The sequence below is a fragment of the Stegodyphus dumicola genome, chromosome 5 (genome assembly GCF_044657685.1).
Source record: "Stegodyphus dumicola isolate Sdum_Otavi_A_Nest chromosome 5, ASM4465768v1".
Classification (NCBI taxonomy): Eukaryota; Metazoa; Arthropoda; class Arachnida; order Araneae; family Eresidae; genus Stegodyphus; species Stegodyphus dumicola.
Window position 1 is genome coordinate 29,100,363 of NC_140772.1, and position 23,847 is coordinate 29,124,209.

The 23,847-nt window shown below is 36.4% G+C and overlaps 1 protein-coding gene across 1 annotated transcript in view; it reads left to right on the forward strand.

The window, feature by feature from the left end:
- The first annotated feature begins 253 nt into the window (after positions 1 to 253).
- LOC118203280 (fatty acid-binding protein-like) overlaps positions 254 to 23,847 on the forward strand; it is a 77,039-nt gene continuing 53,445 nt past the window's right edge. The window contains exon 1 of the mRNA XM_085816533.1: positions 254 to 412. Within this exon, the coding sequence (XP_085672659.1) occupies positions 340 to 412 (73 nt within the window). The 5' untranslated portion in view covers positions 254 to 339. The remainder of the gene's footprint in view (positions 413 to 23,847) is intronic.

The following is a 23,847-nucleotide window of genomic DNA, read 5'->3' on the forward strand; positions in this document are numbered from 1 at the left end:
TTCAAAAATATATTTCTAATAACTTCAATAATATTATCTGCAATATGCGACAGGGACTTAAAAAAAAAATTATTCATGAAAGAAGAAAAGGAGAATCAGTTTTTTTTTTTTTTTTTTTTTTTTTTTTTTTCTCCCTTCCTATTGTGCTCGTCCATTGGCAATGAGAGTTGATCTCGTTTTGAAGTCAGAGACTGGCGCTGGTTCTTTTCTGAATAAACGTTGGACTTGATGGATGCCAGATTCGCTCTCTGTTACTGTCACTTCGTTATACCGGCTATCTGCGGGTTAGAAGGATAACAGTCATTCGAACTCCTAATCGCACGAGAGCAAGAATCGGGTATGGATTCCATCTGCGGCAAGTACAAGCTGGTGTCCAGTGATGAACATTTCGATGAGTTCCTCAAAGCCTGCGGTAAGTGTTCGACCAATCAAAGAATACTCCTCATCCTCTTATTTAAAATCAAATTAATTTTGGAATCTTGAGAAAAGAAGCAGTCTGAATGTGCATTTAACTTTAAAAAAGTAACGATTTCAAGAAAGTTGGTTAAATGGCCTTCGGCGATACCGTCAACCGAAAAATATTTTTCAAAAAGAAAATCTGAAAGGTTTCAGATTTTAAATTACGAAATTCTTTGAAAAAGCGGAAAGTTAATAATCGTTTCAATACTGCACTAGAAATCAAGTGTTGTAGATCAGCAACAACTCGAAAATTAACCAAGAGTACAGCAAAGTACATATATAAATTATTTTGCTGATCAGTTATGAGCATTTTCTTTTGCGTAGAATACATCTAGAATCTTCAAAATTAGTAATGAAACGTTCAGTTTAACCTTCCAGATGTTTCTAAAAAAAACACCAAAGAAGTCTCTGTAATAATAAAATACTGGTTAAATTTGCGCTAACAGAAGAAAAAAAAATTATGCCGCGTTTTAAACAGTCACATGATATGTTATAAAAATGAAAGTATAGTCTCAGTTTATCAACGCAATACAAGGGGCTAAGTAAGTAAAAGTTTCAAAACTGAGCTTTTGTCACATCAATGCAATATATTAGTTCTGTATTGTGAATTGTTCATTTCGAATAGGATAAAGAAGAAATATTTGAGTCTAAGAGAAACATATTTATAAAGCAATGATTCTTATTTTTACTAGTAATTTAAATCAAAGCATTCTGAAAGTAGATGTTTCTTATGAAGATGAGATATTTTCTTAAACGTGCTTCATGTTTTTTTACCATTTTGTGTGTTACCTTTATTTATTAAATATCATGTTTTTCGCACTTAAACCATAAAATTCAGTTCAACACCAATATCGCAAAATAAATTTAAATTGAACATGTCTTTAGAATTTCCGATACGCAGTCTTACGCCCTGGAGATAAAAATGTTTTTCTGTACAACTTTGCAATTACTCGCTTTGAAATCCTTGAGTTTGTTAATCAGAAATTCTTTAAAGTTTTACAAGATATGAAATCGATCATAAAACAAATTCCAAATTTCAAATTTTGGCCTCCAGATGCCTATATTCACAGTAGGATTACGTCATTCAAAATTGAATGGCTCTAGGTACCGTTGTTTTATCACAATGCGACAAACATATATACATTTATGCAGATTCTTCATTATTTAATTTCTTCAAATATAATACAGGGCGATAATATTCGGTGGCAACAGTTTGAAAAGTGGTACAGCTTTTTAAAATTTCAACGCAAAATTCCAAAACAGAAACAAATAATTGAAAGTATACTCGGTTTATTGTTTGAATGCTACAGGTACTACTTGTAACATGCTTTCTTTAGGGTTTATTAATGACTATGTTACTTATATCCTTGTGTTCTTGAAGGCCTTGTATGCCACTGTAAACTTATTTTGCTTAGTGATAATAAATAGCTTCTGGAGGCAGGGGCTTTAATCCGTGTAAGGCAGACATCATGTCAGCTAGGTAATGGAGCCCCTGTTCTCTGGTTAACAGCCCCTCAAGGACAAAGCCCCTTTGGATTAAAAATAATTTTGATGTTTCCAGTTAAAAAAATCATTACAATATGCATTGTATAAAATTTTGGAGACTTATTAGACCATTTACATTTTCGTAGTTTTAAAATTCATATTAAACTAATACTACTATCATATTAACATATTAAAATTGCTACCCTTGCATGTACTACTTTAATGATAGAAAATCTAAAATTATTATTATAATAAAACATAAAGAGTTACCCTTGTAATAACTCTACGTCACCTCAGGAATTCATGAAGCCTCTTATCCTCTAAGAGATATGGATGACATAAGATAAGAGCCTTTATCTTGTGTTATATCACTAATCAATTTTAAATGAACAGATGTAGGAAAAGAAACAAATGATAATTTGTAAATGACTGTAATTATGTAAATTATTATAATTATGTAAATTATTATAATTATGTAAAATTAACTTAATTAGGAAGCTGTTTTAAACAATGCGCAACTTATCTATTGCAAAAAGAATAAAAGAACTAAACGATTTCAAAGCAAGCAAGGAATTTTTGAATAAAAGAACTAAACGATTTCAAAGCGAGCAATGGCAACACTGTACGAAAAAAAATTTTTTTTTTATCTCCAGCGCGCGAGCCTATGTATCCGAAATTATCATTTTAAAATTATTTTGCGATATTGCTGTTGAGCTGAATTTTATGGTTTGAGTACGTAGAGCATGATATTTAATAAATAAAGGTAACACACAAAACGTTAAAAAAAAAGTCCCTTTGGACGCAATTTAAAATCTGAAACCTTTCAGACTTTTATTTATTTATTTTTACGTTTTGGCTTGTATTATACATTAAAGAAAGGATAATTAAAAAAACTTAAATGCTATCATCTGAGAGGAAAATCTCTAAAAGTGAAGAAACAACTTTCATGGCTTTTTTATAAGCTTCTCTTAATATACTGATATGGGAAACTCATAACAACAAACGAGCCATGGATCTATTTTTCAAATTTCAAAATCAAGTGTTCATGCTTACTTTGTAAGGATTATCTTAATTATCTGGTTAACTACATCCCTGTTGCATCATTAAATTTTTTACTAGTTAATTTTCCCTTGTTTTGACGAATCGCAGTCAGCAGAAGTCTTCTCAACTCAAGCGAAGTCTGAGTGAACTGGAATAGTACAGGCAAAAGGTAAAATTTAATTAAACGTTTTATTAAAATATGCGCTTTGCAGTGCAACAAAAAATCAACGATTATTATCCACCGTTAATTGTGGGAACTCAAGGTCTTTAAGTCAACAAAACCAGATTCAGGTTCCAAGGTTCACCTACATTGAGGTCCGACAATGAGAATTAAATTCACGCACCCAGGTAGATACAAAATTCGCTCACCAATCCATAGGTTGGCTTGGTGGACGGCTTTTTGTCTACTACAGCTAGAAGTAGCTGCTCAGGTTATCATAGTACTCTCCTTCACTGACAAATTCACCGGTACTTTAAACTCAAGCTAATTTGCGTTTTGGTGAATGCTGAAGGGGGGGAATAGAAAGTATAAGAAAGAATTAACATAAAAATAGCGTGTAAAATAAAATAAATTTTGTAAATAAAATGATCACAAACAGGAAAATCGTAAAGGTTATAAGCTGTTTTCTTTCCCCTTCCAGCATGCGTTCGTGGTGTAACTGGAAGCATACTCGACGCGCATTCGAGAGGTCCAAGTTTCTTGTCCTGGCAAAGGCATTGCACATTTTCCATGACTCCTGTTTCAAAATAACCTAATGACTCTACAGTGACGTCTAGACTAAAAGCTGGTGGGCCATAATTCATCACCACCAGGATTTGACGATTGGACCTCCCTAATTCACAGTTTGCCCTTTAAAAGGGAGTGTATGTAAGGTGTTTTCTTCCTCCTTTCCGTATACCTTGTGTAATTGGAAACATACTCAACGCGTACTTGAGAGGTCCAGGATTCGAGTCTCGGCGAAGACACTGCACATTTTTCATGTCTTCTGCTCCAAAAAAAATAATGACTGTATAAGGTGTTATAGGTAAATGGAATAACCAAACCTTTAATAGGAGGTAATATCTACATAGCTAAAAGTATCATTTCTGTCTTTGAAAGAAAAATTTTGAGAAGTATTTTTGGTGGCATAAAATGTAACAATATCTGGAGAAGAACTAACTCTGAAGATATAGTCAAATATATAAGGATTCAGAGAATTAAATGGGCAGGACACCTGTGCAGAATGGATGGAAATCGAGTAATTAAAAGATCTCGGCCAGACCATTCGGCACTCGAAAAAGAGGAAGACCTAAACTTAGGTGGCTCGACTGTTTGGAAACATTCTCAAGAATTTTAAAAATAACCAATTGGATGTCCATGGCCAGGGATAGAAGAGCTTGGAATTCGATTCTGAGGAAGGCAAGGGCCTATCCTGGGCTGTCTGGCTATTGAAGAAGAAGAAGAATATCTACAATAAAAAAAGTACAGCTTACAAAAAACTTAAGAATCCCTCCTGAATCTGATCTGTCTGAATTTCTGATTCCCCTATAATATCCAATTGGGAACGGAGTTTTCCTTCAAGTTTTACCCATTTATTAAGTGCTAAAAACACGTTATTCTTGTAAATTTAGTGCTCATTTTAAAATTCTTTCCATGGATGCTACGCCTGTTAATGCTGCACATGTAATTTTTTTCCTCGCTAAGATACTATATGAAATTGGAACTAATCAAAGAAATATTTAAGCTGTACCAAGTTTAAAAAAGTTTAGAAAAGGAGAAAAAAATCGGCCAAAAAGAAATGGCATTACGCGCTTTAAAATGATTGCTAAAACAATGCAGATTAATTTACCACGTCAAAGGTAATCATATCAAGAAATATCATTAGCATTACTATTATTTATGTTACTGTTGTTGTAAAAGTATGAAGCATTATATGTCCTACCTATAATTGTTTAGCCTGTACTTTCAAGAATGAAAATTTTCTCCAGTGAAATCTAAACACAGAAATAGTACACCTTGAAGACGATCAACGTGTTAAACTGTTGTTTCTAATCTGTTGTATTTGGATTTCCGGTTGAGGTTCAAGAATTTATTAAGGTATTCATCTGATATATGACAACACGAATTAACTCAATTTTGTTCCAGTTTTGATGGAGAATATTCTAAGGAACGGACTGAAGGGTGTCTTACCGCTTTTCCTTTGCCACCAACCTTTTGAGAGGCCTTTTGACTAGAGCGTATTTTAAATTACCTATGCCGCAAAGACGTATTAATACGTATATTACATAGTATACGACATTACAAATATACGACATAATCGTATAATTACAAATATACGACATAATCGTATAATTACACAGAATCTCACAGAAGGCATGGATATTTGTAAATATACGACATAATCGTATATTTACAAATATCCATGCCTTCTGTGAGAAACGAACCTGGGTCCGAGATTATGGCAGCCAGAACTGTTAACCATGATAACGAATAAAGCAGTGGCGTGTTAACTTTCCAAATACATAAAATCATGTCTTAATGTATGCTTTATGTATGGAAAACACATATATGTTAAATAAGTGAGTGTTAGTATAATATCATAACAACAATTATTGCGGAATTTACGTATTGAGCAAAACGGTTCAGCAATCGGAATAAGGTTGCAATCTCTGACGAAGTGCGTTTTAATTCGTATAAATTACTGGTCTCTAAATATTTCATAATCTTTCACGTATGTTCGTTGAGATTTTTGTAGCAATATGCCATATCACATGCAATCAAATAACTGCAGTGCTGCTATGAAATCAATGCAGAATTGTTTGCTACCTTTTGTTGATATACTCCAAAGTCCAAAGTCCGGCTAGGGAAACTCAAACATCAAACATTCCATTTTTCGTTAGTACTAATCGAGATCAAAAAAAAAAAAAAAAAAAAGGGAGGGGAAAGAAAACTTCATTTTTAATTAAGAAAATTTATGCTGTCAGTTTTTGTCGTAACTGATTTCATTGCGTGATGACGTACTGCCAATATTTTTCCGAATTCATTTAATTGATTTATGCAGTCTAGCCAATATGCATACAAAGTATCCAAATGTTTAGAAGGAAACCAATCATTTTCTCTTATAACATCGAAAGCAAAGCAAAGAGAGTAGTTATAGTTTGCGGAAAGAATAATAATAAATTTTAAGGTATCGCATACAGAAATGTTAGCACGATTTGTAACAATAGTAAAAATTGACCGCATGCTGTTTCTACTGACCCTGAAGATTGCATTTTCTTCACATGCTGCATTTATACAAAAGTTAGGAGCAATTAAAAATTAGAATACAATCAAGTTCACTATGCTAACTGTTCTAACACATGACCATATGGGAAGGATGTCATTAATTCGCTTTTAATTTAGTGCCAAATTTTAAATTAAGTATGGGATCTTTCAACTGAGAAGCAGATTAGGAGCAAATATCCCTCCCCTTTTTTTTGGGGGGGGGGAGGGAGGCACAACAACAGCAACTACGTTACTTCAGCGAGAACCTACTTCCTTCCTTCAAATTATAAAGGAGTGCTTTACTCTGTGCCTGGCGCATTCAGATTAACAAACCTTGTTAGGACTTGTGTTTCTCTTGATTTGCTTTGGAAACATGATGTGTCCTGAGTAGGAACAGGGAGCTTACTCAAGCTATGCTCAACAATGTGTGGAGTAGACAACACAAGCAGGAAGGGTATACGAAACCCTTTATTTTCAATACTTTACAGGTACTCCCGAACTTCGGGATACAGAGACCAACCACTTGTCTGAACAAACTACTAACTAAAACTCTAACTAAAAGCTAACTTTGAATTAGTATACAAATGCCTAGCACTAGGACTGGCCTTTATTTAAAAGGGTACGTATGTAATACGTCGAGCTGCTGAAACTACAATACGTTTGCAAATATCAGGAGGGCTAAACCTCTGGCCTTAAAGGCAACCAGCAACTGAATGAAAACTCGTAGAACTGCAGTGGCAAGCGGCTTGCTTCCTAAATCTCCTTCTCTCTCCCTCTTGGCAAAAAGCCACAACTTAAATACTTGGGCGTTAGCAAGACAATTTGCATAAACAAGTTAAAGCATTTAATTCTGGCCGGAAGTAGAAAATAAGAAGTGAGTAAAACTTAGGATCCTTACAACCTCATCGTTAATTTAACTTACATAACATCACCTCAATTATTGCCATTTATGCAGGTAAGTTTCTGGATCATCACTTGTCCTTGTAACTGTCGGAAACGTAATTGAGTTCCATCATTAGAATGATTTATTGCTTTATAATCTTCTCCGTTATATCCAAATATTGTAACATAATGTTTGTTTTTAATGTACATATAAAACAATTTTTACATGTTTATTAGCTGTAGATTAAGCTTATATATTAATTAAGCTCTTATAACAGCTAAATTCCACCCTGGGTAATGTAACTTCATTTACCGATGCAACTCTTGATTTTGAGGTTGCTAAACTAAATTTTCCGACTAAATCGCTGTAACATAAATAAATCACAGCTCCGTAGACTCTTTTACTTACATTTACAAAACAATGAATTTGTCAATAAGTTCATTCCTCTTTTTTTTTTTTTCTTTTTTTTTTCTTTTTTTTTTTTTTAAGTTTAAATAAATACTGTAGTGATGTCATTTCGTTCAAGCAGTGCCGTTCTTCGTACCAATCTCGATATGCTTTTTCCAAATCCGGTGGTAAGAGTTCAACCTAGTTGAGCTTTCTTTTCCAGATTTATTGAAGTGTCATTTCATTCTGCTTGTGAACGGAGAAATAAGTGCAATTGGCTCAAATAGCTTTCCAACTGCTCCTTATCACATCTCTCTTCGATTATTTAAATTCATATGTATTCTTCGTATTCATCAGTTTTTCGTTATCAGTGCTTATACAATCTTCTCTAGATTTCCAGCAATATTCCTTAGAATGCTTAAAGTACATTTCCTGTTTCAATTTGGAACTGATAATCTTTTCGCGATATTCCTGGCTTCTCAGAACGTCAGCTTCAAGTATTTCTAAATCATTCATAATGCTTTTTATGATAAAACCTAGCAGATAGATATGATAAGCTTTCTCTTCTAACTGATGTTTTAAATCATCCAAATCATTATCGTAATACATTATTTATTTTATTCGCAGTTTTAGTTAAAGAAGTTCAAATTTTTTTTAACTCTTTCACTAGATTGTGCCATTTTCAATTACAATTAACTCTTGGAATTTGGCACCATAAAACGAAAACCGGTTGTCAATAGTTCAGTTCAATAAAGAGATATTCTTACCTGGATATTCTGAGTTTCTCAAGAGAGTAAGTAATTGAAACTGATTTAAACGTTAATCTATAACAAATGCTTTCTACGAGCAGAGGAATAACAACTAAGAAAGCAATGCTTTGATGCAGTCTGAACATTTGTACTGCATTGAGGTTTTTGTGGTTCAGATTCCCCCAGATATTAATCTCATATAATTAAGAAACGATTTTTATTATCAGTTACCTTTTAATTATAAATTTATTCATCATAAACACCTCTCGGATCATGCAACTAAAGTTGGTAAAGAATATTCGCTGACGTAGCCTTCTTTTATGCAAAGCCCACTCCAAACATAGGTGTCATCTTCAGCCCTCCTGGGCGTTGCTATTGGGAAGGCGCCAGTGTATTCTCCCAACCGACAACTAAATAAAGATGTATTTCTCTTTAATTTTTTTATATGTTTTAATTATACAGAAAGTCAACTGCTTTGCTGATGTCAGTATTAAAAAAGTTCTGTGTTTTGGCTGGCAGCTGAAAATGTGCTGCTCTCTGCAGCGTAGCAACTCAGTTGTCATCACTTTCAAATTAGTCCAATATATACCATAGTCATAGCCGTTTATAGTTTTAAAAGCCAAGAAAGAGAAATGTCTTATAGTGACATTCACAAACAGAAGTACGAAGTGTTCTATAATCTCTGTATTAACTCTGTCAAGATGCTGTGCTTGATAAATGGCCAATCGCTTACTTTCAGGATAAATTATTTTAATATTTTCCTGGCATATTACAACTTCTAAGTGTATTATGCATCTAGCCACGATTATCAACATGAGTCCTATACAAGGTAGTCGCTATTGCTTCAAAAACAGTATGACTGAAATAGTAACTATATATGGAATTAAAAGCTATTATTTATTTTGACGACGATTTCCTAGCATACTAAGCAACTAGGTCCAGAGACGGATTTACCAAGTCGTGTAAATCGAAACGCGAGGTGTGCCCTATAGCTTTAAAAATGTTGAAACACTAACGTGAGGAGCTCTTGTGAATGATGAGGGCTTCTAAAAGTTCATGTAAAATAGGCCCCTCACTTCAAAATTTCAGCTCTGACTAGTTGACATTAGCAAAAGGTGACTTTTACAGATTTCTGTCGAGTTACGAAACCAATATCGTTGTAATAACAACTTTATAAAGCGCGTTAAAATTACTACACTTACATATATTTTCGTATTTGTAAGCGAAATGACAATACTAATAAAATTATTTCGAATTTTCGCGATTGGCTTTGTTATACATTATTTAACCTTTAAATATACCTGTTATTTGCAAGATTGTTTAAGATTGAAATAGTAAATGCAGTTTCTATCCGTTAAGGTATAGACCGCGTCACATGATTTCATTACGTTGCAGCACGTTTAGCTTCGCTTCTCAATAAATGTAAAGTATAGGTGGCATTTGGTAATAGTGGACCATTATTGAAAAATCCTGGGTATTTTTAATAGCACAGTCTGCATAACGTTTCAGACATGTATCAAAAGCCATGCGATATTCATGATGTTTGAAAGACCTGTGTCCTAATCTATACTATTTTTTACCAACACGTAAAATTTCGATTCTATCCATCAACTAATATTTGTGCGGTTGTATGTGTAACAAATACCCAAGCAAAATTTCAGTTTTACGTATTATAACATTTAAAAAGCATTGTATAGTTAAATTAGAGGTGAGCTATAGTTAAGTACTTTTAATTCCCTGGCCATAGTTTCTTATCAGTTAAGAGGAGCAAATGAATATTTCAAATTTCAGTTTAATTGTTGTTGTTATTAATTCTCCTGATTTATACATAATCTAGATCACGTTTATGAATTCATTTCAGCCAAGTAACATATGCTTTCAGCTGGCACTGGTCTAGGCCTTCGGTGCCTTATAGATGACAGTTTGTCCAACTCCATCTCAATTTGACGAAGAACATCCCAAGAAAACGATTGAAAGGTCTTGTACCCTTCTTCCCCTGCCACTGACCTCTCTAGGCAGAGGCCTTTTTTAGCCATAAGTTTAGTATTTTAAGAGCTATTGATTTACAAACATCCATGTCTTCTTCAGTATTCGAAACCGACTGTATGGCAGCCCTACGTGGGGTATGGCCACAGTGGTGTAATCGCTAACCCGCAACAACACTAATCACTTTATGCAGAGTGGTTATAAAATAACATGGGGCATTCACGGCCCTCTAGCTAGGACAGTATTGGACAAAACCAAATTTGATGAGCGTACATAGTGGACCATAAGATTTCAGTTTCCGGGGTAATAATAGGTGCTGTTTACCGAACAAAATGCATTAATTTGCAGAATCGCTTTCCGTGTAGCGATCATGAGTATAAAAAGGAAAGGCTGGGAGAATTCTCATCGTTCTTAGGCCAATTGCCTTTCGCTCTTACCTTACGGGACCATATTTTATTATCAAGCTATATTATCAGTGGAACGAGAATCCCAGTACTGTCCTTCGTGAATTTCGGCGGTTAAAGAAGTTGTGAAAAGGGCAGATGAGCATAACAAACTTACGAAACATGATTCAACGATATGAAACTACAGGATCTCTAGCATAGCAATCTGGCCGCCCGGGGATGCAAAGCAGTTAGTCAACAGTAAATTGAAAAAGTTGCAATTTACTGTTGAACAGAAGCGGTACACGCAGATCTCATACTCAAAGGTGCGGAAGATCCTGCATCAGATGTTGAAGATTTTATCCGTGTAAAATATCTTCTATTCACGAATTGTGCCCTGGCGATGCGGCCACCCGATTTGATTTTTCATTGAGATTCTTAGCGTGCATACAAGTTGATGGTACATGGTTGTAGCAGACTTATCGAGTGACGAAGCACACTTTCATTTGAACGATGGCATTAACACGCGTAACTGCCACATTTGGGTTACGAATAATCCTCAAACTTGTGTGAAGCCTCTCCACTCGCCAAAGGTCACAGTGTGGGTGTGGCTTTACAGCATCTTTTATCACCGGTCTTTACCTTTACGAGAAAAATCGTGTAAGTGGACCAGTGATCTGTAACGTTTCTGCTGACAGGTATGCCGATATACTACAGAACTTCGTGGCTCCACAACTGCAGCAACGAGGATGTCTCGATTTGACAATATTCGTGCAAGACCTACATTGGATTTAAAGTACAGCGTGTGCTGCAGCAGCATTTCTCTGATAGCAGAGCCATTAGTCGTACATTTGCAACGGTATGGTCACCTAGGTCGTTCGATCTCAATCGTAGTGACTTTTGGTAGTGGGATTTCTTAAAGGTATTGCGTATCAAGAACATATCCCCCGATATCGCATACTTAAAAAATCGAATGACATTACAGGTGAAACAAATTAATTCTGATTTGCTGCAGGACGCAGTGGAAAATGTCGCGCAAAGTATGCAGTTCTTGGAACATCGCAACGCAATAGTGGTCACATTGAACCTCATTTGTAAGTAACAATCATTTGATGGTAATAAAATGTATGCGTGCTGCGTCGTTCGGCATTCAGTCATTCATTATTCATATTAATGCACTTTTGCAACGCCAACATTTCCCCTGGTGGCGACTTTTGGTACTATATATATTTAAGAAATTGAAATTCTATGGTCCACTATGTACGCCCATTAAATTTGGTTATGTTTTGTCTAATACTTTGCTCGCTAGAGAACTCTGAATACCTCACGTTATTTAATGACCACCCTGTAGATCAGAGGGGCAATCCGAATTTACCAGTCGATATACAATTTTTCAAAATGGATGAAGGGCAATTTTCCGAATCGAATAAAGCTGCCAACCGATAAACAGATTCAGTTTTCATCTTTTGAAGGTTCTTTTTTTTTTTTTTTTTTTTTCAGAGTATTTCCTAGTATATCATTCGAGATAGGTTTTACTACCATACTTCTTTTAAAAGAGTTACATACTAATTTCATGATAATGAGATAGATAAAAATAGCAGAAGAATGGTATTAACTTCCTCTTTCGCTAACCTAACTGCAGGAGAGACGAAAGTGATCTTTCAGTCCAGTCTTACAAAAGGCTCAAGGAAGAGGTAAATTGATGCAAAGGACGATAAACGTGACGTTTCAATTGCAGGCCAAGAATTCCGAGCTTACAGTTTTGGCATTAAGCCAAATTCAATCCGATCATTAATTTTTGTTTCCATCACTTACCCATGCAATGCACTGTTTCGATCCACCGAGTAAATTTTTAGGCGCATCAGAGTAAGTGTAGTGTGACAAATGTTACTTGAAATCAGTAACTATAGTTACGAGAAGCAGACGGCGCCTTTGAAAGAATAAATGGTTGTGTGTATGTTTCTGAAATATGATGATTAAAGAGCAGCTAAAAATTTCATTCCAGTTATCGAAGTAGAAATATTTAACAAGAATTGTTCTAACTCAAAACTAAGGCAACATGTACACTTCAATAAAAATAAAAACAAGACTTTGTAATCAGAAGTACGGCATTTTTTCTTCGGACAAGTCATTCATTCCATATAATTCGCTCTGTGATTATTCACGCTTTCGCCTAAAAAAAATTTTTATTTGTCGAAAGAATTTCGTTTTCGGAGACTAATTTTTAATTTAAAAAGTTTCAATTTCCACAGCAGGAATAACTTTATTATTTGAGTTTGCTGTTTTGCCCCCCCCTCCCCAGGAAGAAAACATATCGTGATGCACAATAAAATATCTGTCTAAAGTGAAAGACTTCACCGAACTCATTTCCTAAAGATAAAGAACTCATTTCCTAAAGATAATAAAAATAAAAACAAGACTTTGTAATCAAAAGTACGGCAGCATTTTTTCTTCGGACAAGTCATTCATTCCATATAATTTGCTCTGTGATTATTCACGCTTTCGCCTTAAAAAAATTTTTATTTGTCGAAAGAATTACGTTTTCGGAGACTAATTTTTAATTTAAAAAGTTTCAATTTCCACAGCAGGAATAACTTTATTATTTGAGTCTGCTGTTTTGCCCCCCCCCTCCCCAGGAACAAAACATATCGTGATGCACAATAAAATATCTGTCTAAAGTGAAAGACTTCACCGAACTCATTTCCTAAAGATAATCATTTTTTAAAGTTATCTTAATTTTCAGCATCTTTTGAACGTAACTGATACTATTAATGAAAAATGGTATTAAATATCACAGGTCCCTAAGTCCTAAGGCAACCATATTCAAAGAAGACCAAATTCGGGTGGAATCATTATTGCTTGTCGTAGACAGGTTTCACTGTGTTTTGTCTGTCTGTCCGACTATCGTTTCTGGCTGTAAGATGTTAGTATCAGAATCCTTTCTTTCAGTGCAACTGTATTGTAAATAAGAATTACATATTTTCTTAGTAATACTCGTAAATTTAATAACCTACTGAATTAATGTACGAATATTTATACTTGTTATTTAACCGATAGACTGGCAGGGTTCCTTCCCAGTTTACTGGTATAAGATGTAAAGACACAACGTTCATTTTTGGAAGCAGAAAAGATGAAAAATTAGCAAACGCCTTCGCCGGGAATCGAACCACGGACCTCTGGAATACCGGCTGTGCGTGCAGAACCATTACACCACGAAGGCACGCTAGGAAGGCGGGAGCAATACCTTATAAAGAAACAGTATAAGACATTTTTTTTCCTCACGCATTGAGAAATGTTTAATATTTAGAATGATAAAGTGTCATATTATCTACAGCTAAAAAATAGTTTCAGTTTTTCTGCCAGTGCGATTTTGGGGGATGGGGAAAAGAACTTCTAGAGCCATTGGCTCTACTTTCGATATGTGCTAGCCTTAATAGTGCAATGAGATTTTATTCTTTCATGTTAACATCCAGGTAATCACGCTGTACGAGACAAGTATCAAGAAGTTCCTCATTTGCTACTGTTTGAACCCTACTTTTTCTTTTTCTTTCTTATTCCTCTCTCTTTTTTTTTTTTTTTTTCTTTTTTTTTTTTACTTTCTTGTACGAAGTAAAAAGAAAGTATTGTAATCGCGAAAAGTTTCAGGCAGCATATTTCAACGAAAATATCCATTTTGACCGCTATCGAATGCAATTTAACGATGGTTTTGCGTGATATCTGTACGTAAGGACAGAATAAAACACTCGTTTCCTCCAAAAAAATTATAAAACTGCTTTAAAATTAATTCTGAAGAGAATTTTTCTTAGCTTCTGTACGAACGTATGTACGTACGTACGTACGTATCTCGCATAACTCAAAAACAAGTAGCCTCAGAACGTTGAAATTTTGTATATAGGACTACTATAACATGTAGATGTGCACCTCGTATTTTGGTTACGATCGGCCACACCAAACGTACATAAATATATTTATATATATATTCACTCTGTTACCCGGCTCAGTGATCTCAGTTTCTTTACTCGTATATGTTTATAAATTGTACATACATCAATAATTTTTAAAGTAAAATTGGGCATTTTTTACTTTAAAAATTATTGAATTATGTTGTTTTTAATCTTCCGGTTAAGGTTTTTATGCCTTTAGTGAATTATCAACAATTTTAAAGTTGTTTAAGTGCCGCTAAGCCTTTTTTTTTATGGCGGCCATTGATTGTTTACATTTGAAACTGCAGACTAGTGGATTTGTTGCCAATCTAAAGAAACTTAGCTTCCCAACAACAAGGATAACGCCTTCATTTATTATTGCCAATTAAATCATGCTTAATCCTTTCTTGAATTTTTTCGAGGAAATAAGTGTTTAAGATTTACTTCGTAATTTTTAATATATATATTTTGAGTTTTTATGCATTTTTGCCTTCTCGCGAAGTGAGAACTGAATTAATTGAATGAGAAATACTCAATCGTCTGTGAAAAACTTTCTTTTTTGTTTTGTTTGCTAAATTTCTTTTATACATCATTCTAGCTTTATTATAGTATTTGAATAGAACATGTTGCAACGATTAGATAATTGTATTCTTTAAATGATATAAATTTTGTGCATTATGAGTTATAATATGAACGAAATATAATACTGTTAAGTGAATCTAGCGCCAGAGTGTCGCTATGGTAAATAAATACTAGAGAGAATTTTAAAGAATGCATTTATTCTATTGTGGTTTATGCGCTGTCGGCGAAGTAGATTTAATTCAATCCAATAATTTTAAATGAAATGCAAGAAAAATGCATATAATTTAATATTCCGTACAAGGAAGTCATGTGGTGTACACGTCAGATCTTTTTTTTTTTTTTTTTTTGTTTTTGTTTGTTGATAATAATCGTTTTAATGTGTTTTTACTGCACAACTGATCCACCAGTGACCGATCAATTATGACTGCTGAACGCTGGTAGTTCGATCTTGAGTTCAAACCCCAGCGAACTGACAGGCTGCATGGACATATGTTTTTATGTTTTTTTCATGCGAATACGAACCTTTTTTTTTTTTTTTTTGTAGAAAGCCCTCCACAAAAGCATTTGCGGGCATTTCTGTCGTATATAATCCAGCATAATCTTCGCGGAACACACCAGGAGAACGAACGAGCGATATTTTTGTATGAATTTGAATTATCAATCTCACACATTACAGTCAATACCCCACTGACCGGACCTTGTCAAAAGGAGTAAGGTTTGTTTATTGGGGAGCAAAGGAAAAATTACTTTCACAAGCCGTCAGCATGAAGCAAATTTTCTACGGAAAATATAAAAAGAAAATGAGTGATATAACAGCAATAATACTAGATGATATCACGGTATTTAGGAATTGTTTCTATGGATAACAATATGCGATTTTCTTGCATATATTCTGAAATGCATATACATTGATAAATCAACGGTTAAAAATAAATTTCTAAAGCATAAAAATAAATTAAGTGTGCAGTCATTAATTTTCTGTTTCTTGTTGATTCCTGTCGAAAAATAAGAGTAATATGAACAAAAAAACATTTTCTTTTCTGCTTTCTAATGTGCTCTTTTTATAATTTAGTAGCAGCTTCGCTGCCAGCCTTCGTCTGGCTTTTAAATGTACTGGAAAAATGGCTAAAGGGAACACCAAACGTTAAATTTAAAAACTGCGTAGAATTTTACTCTGCAGAACAACTTCATAAAAAAAAGGTTATGACGTATAACAAAATTACAATGAAATAAGAAATATCCCTTAATACAAATATTAATTATCCTAATAAATAAATTAACCAACTTCCCTTTGTAAAATCTTAAGAACTCAAATGGTACGAGGGCCATCCAGGAAGTAGATTACGTTTCCGTCTGTGTCCGCTAGGGGCGGGGCTAGCGCGGCCATCTTGGGGTCAGAGCGTTGCGCAGCTCAGTCTGCATCTAGCCGTGCTAGTGAGAGGTTCGTGCTGTGCTCCGTTCAGATACTGTGACGGTTTGAAATGTCTGCGTTAATTGAAAATCCCGCGAGCTGCGAGGTGCGCTCAGTAATAAGGTTTCTGACTGCAAAAAACTGTAAACCGATAGAAATTTATCGGCAGCTTCGTGAAGTGTATGGGGACAACATTATCACTGAAGGTGGAGTGCGTCAGTGGGTCATAAGATTTCAAAATGGCCGAACCAATGTTCACGACGAAGATCGAAGTGGGAGACCCAGCATAGTGACCGCCGAACTTCTCGAAAAAGTCGATGCTAAAGTCCGTGAAAATCGAAATTTCACAATAACGGAACTTTCTTTGAGTTTTCCACAAATTTCGCGAAGTTTGTTGCACGAAATCATCAGCGAAAAGCAAGAAGAGGTAACGAAGTGGTTGAAGGCGCAGGCGGCCGAATTTTTCGACGAAGGAATTTCCAAGCTCGTACATCGCTACGATAAATGCCTTAATTTGTATGGTGACTATGTAGAAAAGTAGTATTTGAGTGTGGCTTTCATCTGTATATAATAAAATTTGTTTCCTATACTTTGTTTATTTTTTTATTCCAAAACGTAATCTACTTTCTGGATAGCCCTCGTATAAAGGAGATTAAGAAGTTCGTTTCCTAAAAAAATCACTCAAAACATTTCAATATCTTAAAAACAGTGAAATGAGCAATAAATAACATAAAAGAATACAAAAAACAAAAAATTCTGAAAAGCAAAGTATAATTAATGATATTTTATCTTATATTTTCAAGAGAAAAAAATTACAATGAAATAAGCTATATCCCTTAATACAAATATTAATTATCCTAATAAAAAAAATGAACCAACTTTGAAGAAAAAACCGTTGAAGAAAAAATCATGCAAAACTTTTCAAACTCTGCAGAACAACTTTATTAAAAAAAAGTATTATATATATATATATATATATATATATAAATTACAATGAAATATGCCAATCTCTTAAAAACAGTGACATAAGAAACACGATGAAAAATTGTTGCCAAACCCATATTTCTAAAAGAATGAAACTATTCAAAATGATGCGATTTCATCAACAATCTATTAACAACAATGAGACAGGAAAATTGTTGCCAAAATCACATTTTTAAAGATGTGAGATGTCAAAAGTGTACTCGGAAGCTTCATTTAAATTTTCTTTAAAAAAATACAAAATATTATCATTTTTCCAAAATTCTTTTTGTAGAAGCAGTCGCAAGGCTGAAAGTTTAACGTGTCCAAAAATCAAAGAAAAATAAACAGTACATTTTTAAAAATAAACGTTTTTAGAAAAAATCCCGTTGAAAAGGTGTTAAGCTCCCTTTGTTAAATAAATTCGTATTGAATCGATTTATTGAAACACGAAATTTATTTTAAGTTCTTAAAATAGCTAAGTGCCTACGTTTCATGACGATGTGAAAACGGAGTGTGTAGAGTAAAATGTCGCTTTCCTATAGCCCATTATGTCTCAACATGACGCGATTTCGTCACAAAACATAAAATAAAAAAAATTCGAATTCGAATTTCGAAAAAATCGCTTCGAGATGCACTGGCTCTTGTCTAGATGTACCTATGTACCAAATTTCGTAGCCGTGGGTCTATTAGCTTACGCGCAGCGCGAACGAAAGACACACACACACACAGGCAGACTCTTTATTTTATTATATTGTTGCGTGCGTACGGGTTCGTTATGAAATGAATGCACAAGTCCGATGAAAAATGAACAAAAATTTATTATTATCACAACAAAAATGCTTAAATTTTCTCAAATTATCATGCAGTATTACAATATCTCACAGTAGTTTTCTTTTAACTACTCAAATGTCCAATAGAACGTAATTCAAAACAGCTAAAGAACGCTAATCCGCGAATTCGCTACAATCAACAACAGTAGTTTTCTAAACAACAACAAACTAAGCAACTACTACAAACTGAGATGTTTTCCTCCTTTTATAAGATTTTAAAATCACGCGCTAGAATTTTCCAGTACTTTCTCGAAATCAAAAAGAGATATTTATTTATTTAATGCACGCGCTCTTGTATTTTCAATTTTCCGGCTTAGCTTTCTTTTAACATTCGTCACGCGCTGCACTGCGCGAGAAATAAAACCATTTAATTTATAATTGAACTAACATTAGCTTTTTAAATACCAAATTCGTAACACTGCCCCCTTCCCAAGGACTGCACGTCCCGGGCAGTACAATCCCTGGACAGGAAGCAAAACTTACAACTGTGACATAAATGCATTAATAAGCATTACATTACAATAATAAACAACATGAACAATAAATGCAATACATAAAACAAATCAAATGCTATCAAATACAAATCAAATACACATTTAAAAACAAAATGGACCATGGTCTTATACTATTTACAATTATTTACATTATGTACTATGGCCATAGTAATGAGCTAACCTGTCGTAATGAACGACTTTAGGTTTAGAGTTCGAAGACTTACGAATCCGAACCACGACGTCATTCAGCCTGTTTAGGACTGTGTACGGCCCATCCCAAGGTGACTGTAATTTCGGACAAAGTCCTTTCCGTCGAGTCGGATTCCACAACCACACCTTGTCTCCTTCGTGGAATTGATGTTCAGTAGCTCTTGTGTCGTATCGGGTCTTCATCTTCTCCGTCGCCAAGTTGACTCGCTCTCGTGCAAAATTGTGCATCACTTCAAACCGGGCCTGGAGATCTTGAATATATTCCTCAGACGATGAAGGAGCATCCGGAGGGCGGCCAAACAATAGATCACAAGGCAGACGAAGGTCAAGACCGAAGAGCATCTGTGATGGAGAATAGCCGGTAGTCTCGTGGACAGCACTGCGGTAAGCCAGTAAAAAGAGTGGTAATTTCTTGTCCCAGTCCTGTTGGTTTCTGGAAACCACTAATGAGAGGTTATTAAGGATGGTTCGATTGAACCTCTCTACCATGCCGTCCGACTGGGGATGCAATGGCGTCGTTTGAGTTTTGTCAATGCCAAGTAGTTTGCATAGTTCTTTGATTACTGCCGAGGCAAAATTCCTTCCCTGATCGGAATGTAACTGAAGAGGCACTCCGAACCTGGAAATCCAGTGCTGTATCATTACCTCAGCTACTGTGACTGCCTCTTGATCAGGAATAGGATAAGCTTCAGGCCACTTGGTGAAGTAATCAATGACAACGAGTATGTATTTGTTGCCATCAGCAGTTCGTGGCAGAGGTCCCAGGATGTCAAAGGCGATACGTTCAAAAGGCGCACCTACGTTGTAACGTTGCAGTCTGCCTCGGCTGCGTTTCCTCGGTCCTTTCCGACCTGCACAGGCATCGCAAGATCGGCACCACTTTTGCACGTCATTCTTTGCATTATTCCAGTAAAAGCGCTCACGAACTCTCTGTAAGGTCTTCATAATTCCAAAGTGACCTCCTGTAGGGCTGTTATGTAGTTCTTTGAGGACATCAGGAATCCGGGATCTTGGAAGTATCAGTTGCCATCGGAACGTCTTCCCATCATCCGACTCGAATTTCCGGTATAAGACGCCGTTTCGAATGTGAAGTGAATCCCAGAGTGCCCAGTATTGTTTTGTTGTAGGACTACAGATAGAAATGTCCTGCCATGTAGGTTTTCTGTTTGATGACTCTATTAAATCAAGTATGGGTTTAATGTCGCGGTCTTCCAGCTGGTCTTTCCTGACTTCATCATCACTCCACGGGTCTCGATCAGCCGATGTTGATGTTGTAATTTGTCTTGCGACCGGAATCAGCAGCTCGTATTTCGCTTCCACCCTGGAACAATATCGGCAGTTTTCTTGGCAAGGTCTTCTAGACAGGGCGTCGGCGTTTCCGTGTGATGATCCCTTACGATGACGGATAGTGATGTCATATTCTTGGAGTCTCTGTATCCACCTGGCTATTTGACCCTCAGGATTTTTGAAATTTAAAAGCCAGGCCAATGAGGCATGGTCCGTGCGGAGGAGGAATTTTCTCCCGTATAGATAATGATGGAAATGTTCTACAGCTTTGACAATGGCGAGCAACTCTTTCCTTGTGACACAGTAATTCCTCTCCGGTTTAGACAGGCACTTGCTCCAGTAAGCTACTACACGTTCTTGGCCGTCTATTTCTTGGGACAAAACAGCACCGACACTTTCATTGCTCGCGTCGGTGTCGAGAATAAATGGTCTGTCGAGATGAGGATACGTCAGGATTGGAGCAGATGTTAAAGCTTCCTTTAAGTTGTTAAATGCATCCTCGCATTCCTTTGTCCACAAGAATCTTTGCTTGCTCTCTGTCAGCTTGTGAAGTGGTCTTGCGATGGAAGAAAAGTTCTTCACGAATCTCCTATAGTAGGTGCAAAGCCCTAGGAAGCTTCTCAGCTGATGGACATTTTCGGGACGCGTCCAGGATTTAACCGCTGATACCTTTTCAGGATTCGTGCGCACACCTTCTGCAGAGATGACATGTCCCAGGTAAGTCACTTCCTTTCGAAACAATTTGCATTTAGCGGGAGTCAGCTTCAGATTGGCCTCTTTCAGTTTCTGAAGCACCTTTCTAAGATTTTCTAGATGCTCTTCAAAACTCTTTCCGACGATGATGATATCGTCCAGGTATATCAGACAAGCTTCGTAAGAAAGGCCTTTCAAAACAGTCTCCATAAGACGTTCGAATGTTGCCGGCGCATTACACAGTCCAAACGGCATCACTTTGAACTGCCAAAGTCCTTGTCCCGTAGTAAATGCCGTCTTTTCTCGGTCATCAGGATGGATTTCTACCTGCCAATACCCACTCTTTAAATCAAGTGTTGAGAACCACTTGCTTCCAGAAAGAGTGTCTAGAATGTCATCAATTCTAGGAAGAGGGTAACTGTCTTTCTTCGTAACCTCATTCAACCGGCGATAGTCAACGCAAAATCTTGTTGAGCCGTCTTTCTTTCTGACGAGAACGATGGGAGATGCCCATGGACTCGCTGAAGGCTCGATGACATCGCCTTCTTCCATATCTTTTAACAGTGTTCGCACCTCTTCCTGTTTAGCAAACGGTAGACGTCTTGGATGTTGCTTGATCGGGGGATGATCGCCAGTATCTATTCTATGTTGTGTCAAACTAGTTCGACCCACGTCAGAAGACGAGCGGGAGAAAACAACTTGAAGATCTTTAATGACGCGATCGGCAGCATTTTTCTCTTTATCGTTTAATTGTGCATTCTGCAATAACTCCGATGTAATGCTCTCTGAGGACACGGATTCTGGGATGTTACTCTTTTTTTCAACGCTGGTTACTGGAGTACATGTTGCAACCACTTCACCTTTCTTAATAACTCTCGACTTTTCAGTTACATTGGCGACTCTCACCGGGATAACCGTTCTGGATAGGTCGACGAGTGTTGAGGCTACTAATACTCCTTTTGGGATATTACAGTTATTGGGATATTCTATGATGCCGTAGCGGAAATTTCTATTTTCGGCTATGGATCCAGGAAGTAAAATTTCTGTTCTTGCCGGTATTGTAATATAGTCTTGTGCTATGATTTTATGGACAGATTTAACTTCTTCATCATTAACGAGAAATAACGCTATGTCCTCAGATGTAGAATGCAATTCGTTATTTTTAAAATCCAAGGAAAAATTGTATTTCCTTAGAAAGTCCAATCCGAGTATGCAAGAATCAGTGATCTCTGCTACATATGCCGTGTGATGGTAAGCGGCACTTCCAAACGTGATGTTAACATTTACTTTTCCGTCGATGTCGATCTTCTCACCGGACACAGTCTGGAGGGTAACGCAGGGCGGCGTCCAGATAAGTTTGTTTCCTAGTTGTTGAGCCAAATCTTTTCGGATGATGGTGACGTTGGCTCCTGTATCTATAGTCATATTGCACGGAACTCCATTAATATGTCCTATTATGAAAATTCCATTACTGCCGCCTCTCACTGCAGAAATCTGAAGCGCTTTAAACGGGGGCTTTTCATTATCTGGCAACCTCCGCCCCGCGAGATGGCCACTAATTAGTTTCCCTGCTGCTTGTTAGAAGCGGTCGTAACATCAGTACCCTGGGGTGTTTTGCAGTTTCGTCGTATGTGTCCTTCAGCACCGCAGTTCCAGCACTTAACGGTCGGTTTCTTCTCACCAATATTCCGTCTCAAGGCGTTCAGTTGTCTAGTTAAATCGTCAAGTCGAGCGGTGACTTGATCCCCTGGCTCCTGGACTTGAGCAGCTCTGACTGGGTGGCGGTCTCGACGAGTGGCTTGCTGGGCTGCCTCAAATTTCATGGCGTACACTAGAGCACTTTTTAAATCTTTTACATCCGCCATTCGTAGAGCTTTCTGTATTTCAGTATCTCGGATGCCGTCGATAAAGTATTGCAAGGACAGGATTTCCCTTGTTTCTGTCGGGCATTCCGAAAAGGCGAGATGGGACAGCCTTTCAACATCCGCGGCGAGCTCCTGAAGTGTTTCGGTAGGCTTCTGTTGACGAGATTTTAATTGGAGCCTGCTGTAGTCTTTTAAACACTTCTCCCCAAAGCGCAACTCCAAGGCGCCGGACAGAGCTTCGAAATCTAACCTTTTGTTTTCGGGAAGAGTCTGAAGGATATCCGCTGCGTCGGCTCTTAGAGAAGCGGCGAGATGACAGGCCTTAGCTTGGGAATCCCATCCATTCGCATCCGCCACGATAGAAAATTGTGTCTTATACACCTGCCAGGAGGTCTTCCCATCATATGTGGATAGCTTCAGAGGTGGACGAGCAGGCATTGGTAAGAATTTAAAATCATCACTCCTGCTCCCTGCCGACGCTACGAATTTCTTTAAAGTATCCATTTCTTTGGCAACTGCAGAAACTCTCTCATCAATTTGTTCTTTTACAGAAGAAACTCTTTCTTCTATTTCTTCTTTCACCGAAGAAACTCTTTCTTCAATATGTCCAACTTTATTTTCAACTGCGTCAATTCTGCCTTCCATAGCTTCAAATTTATTTTCTATTATGCAAGTAATTTCTCTTTTCATTTCTTCTTGACCAGCTTGAACGGCTTTCATTTCGTCCTTAATGGATTCCTGGCCCAATTTCATTTCTTCCTTAACGGATTCCTGGCCCAATTTCATTTCTTCCTTAAATGATGCTCGGCCAGCTTCCATCTTTTCTTGGAATGCAGCAAAAGCACTAATGAGCTGTCTCAATTGTTCTTCCATCGCTCTTGTTATTGGCATTCAAACCCCACTCCTGACACCAAAAATTGTTGCGTGCGTACGGGTTCGTTATGAAATGAATGCACAAGTCCGATGAAAAAT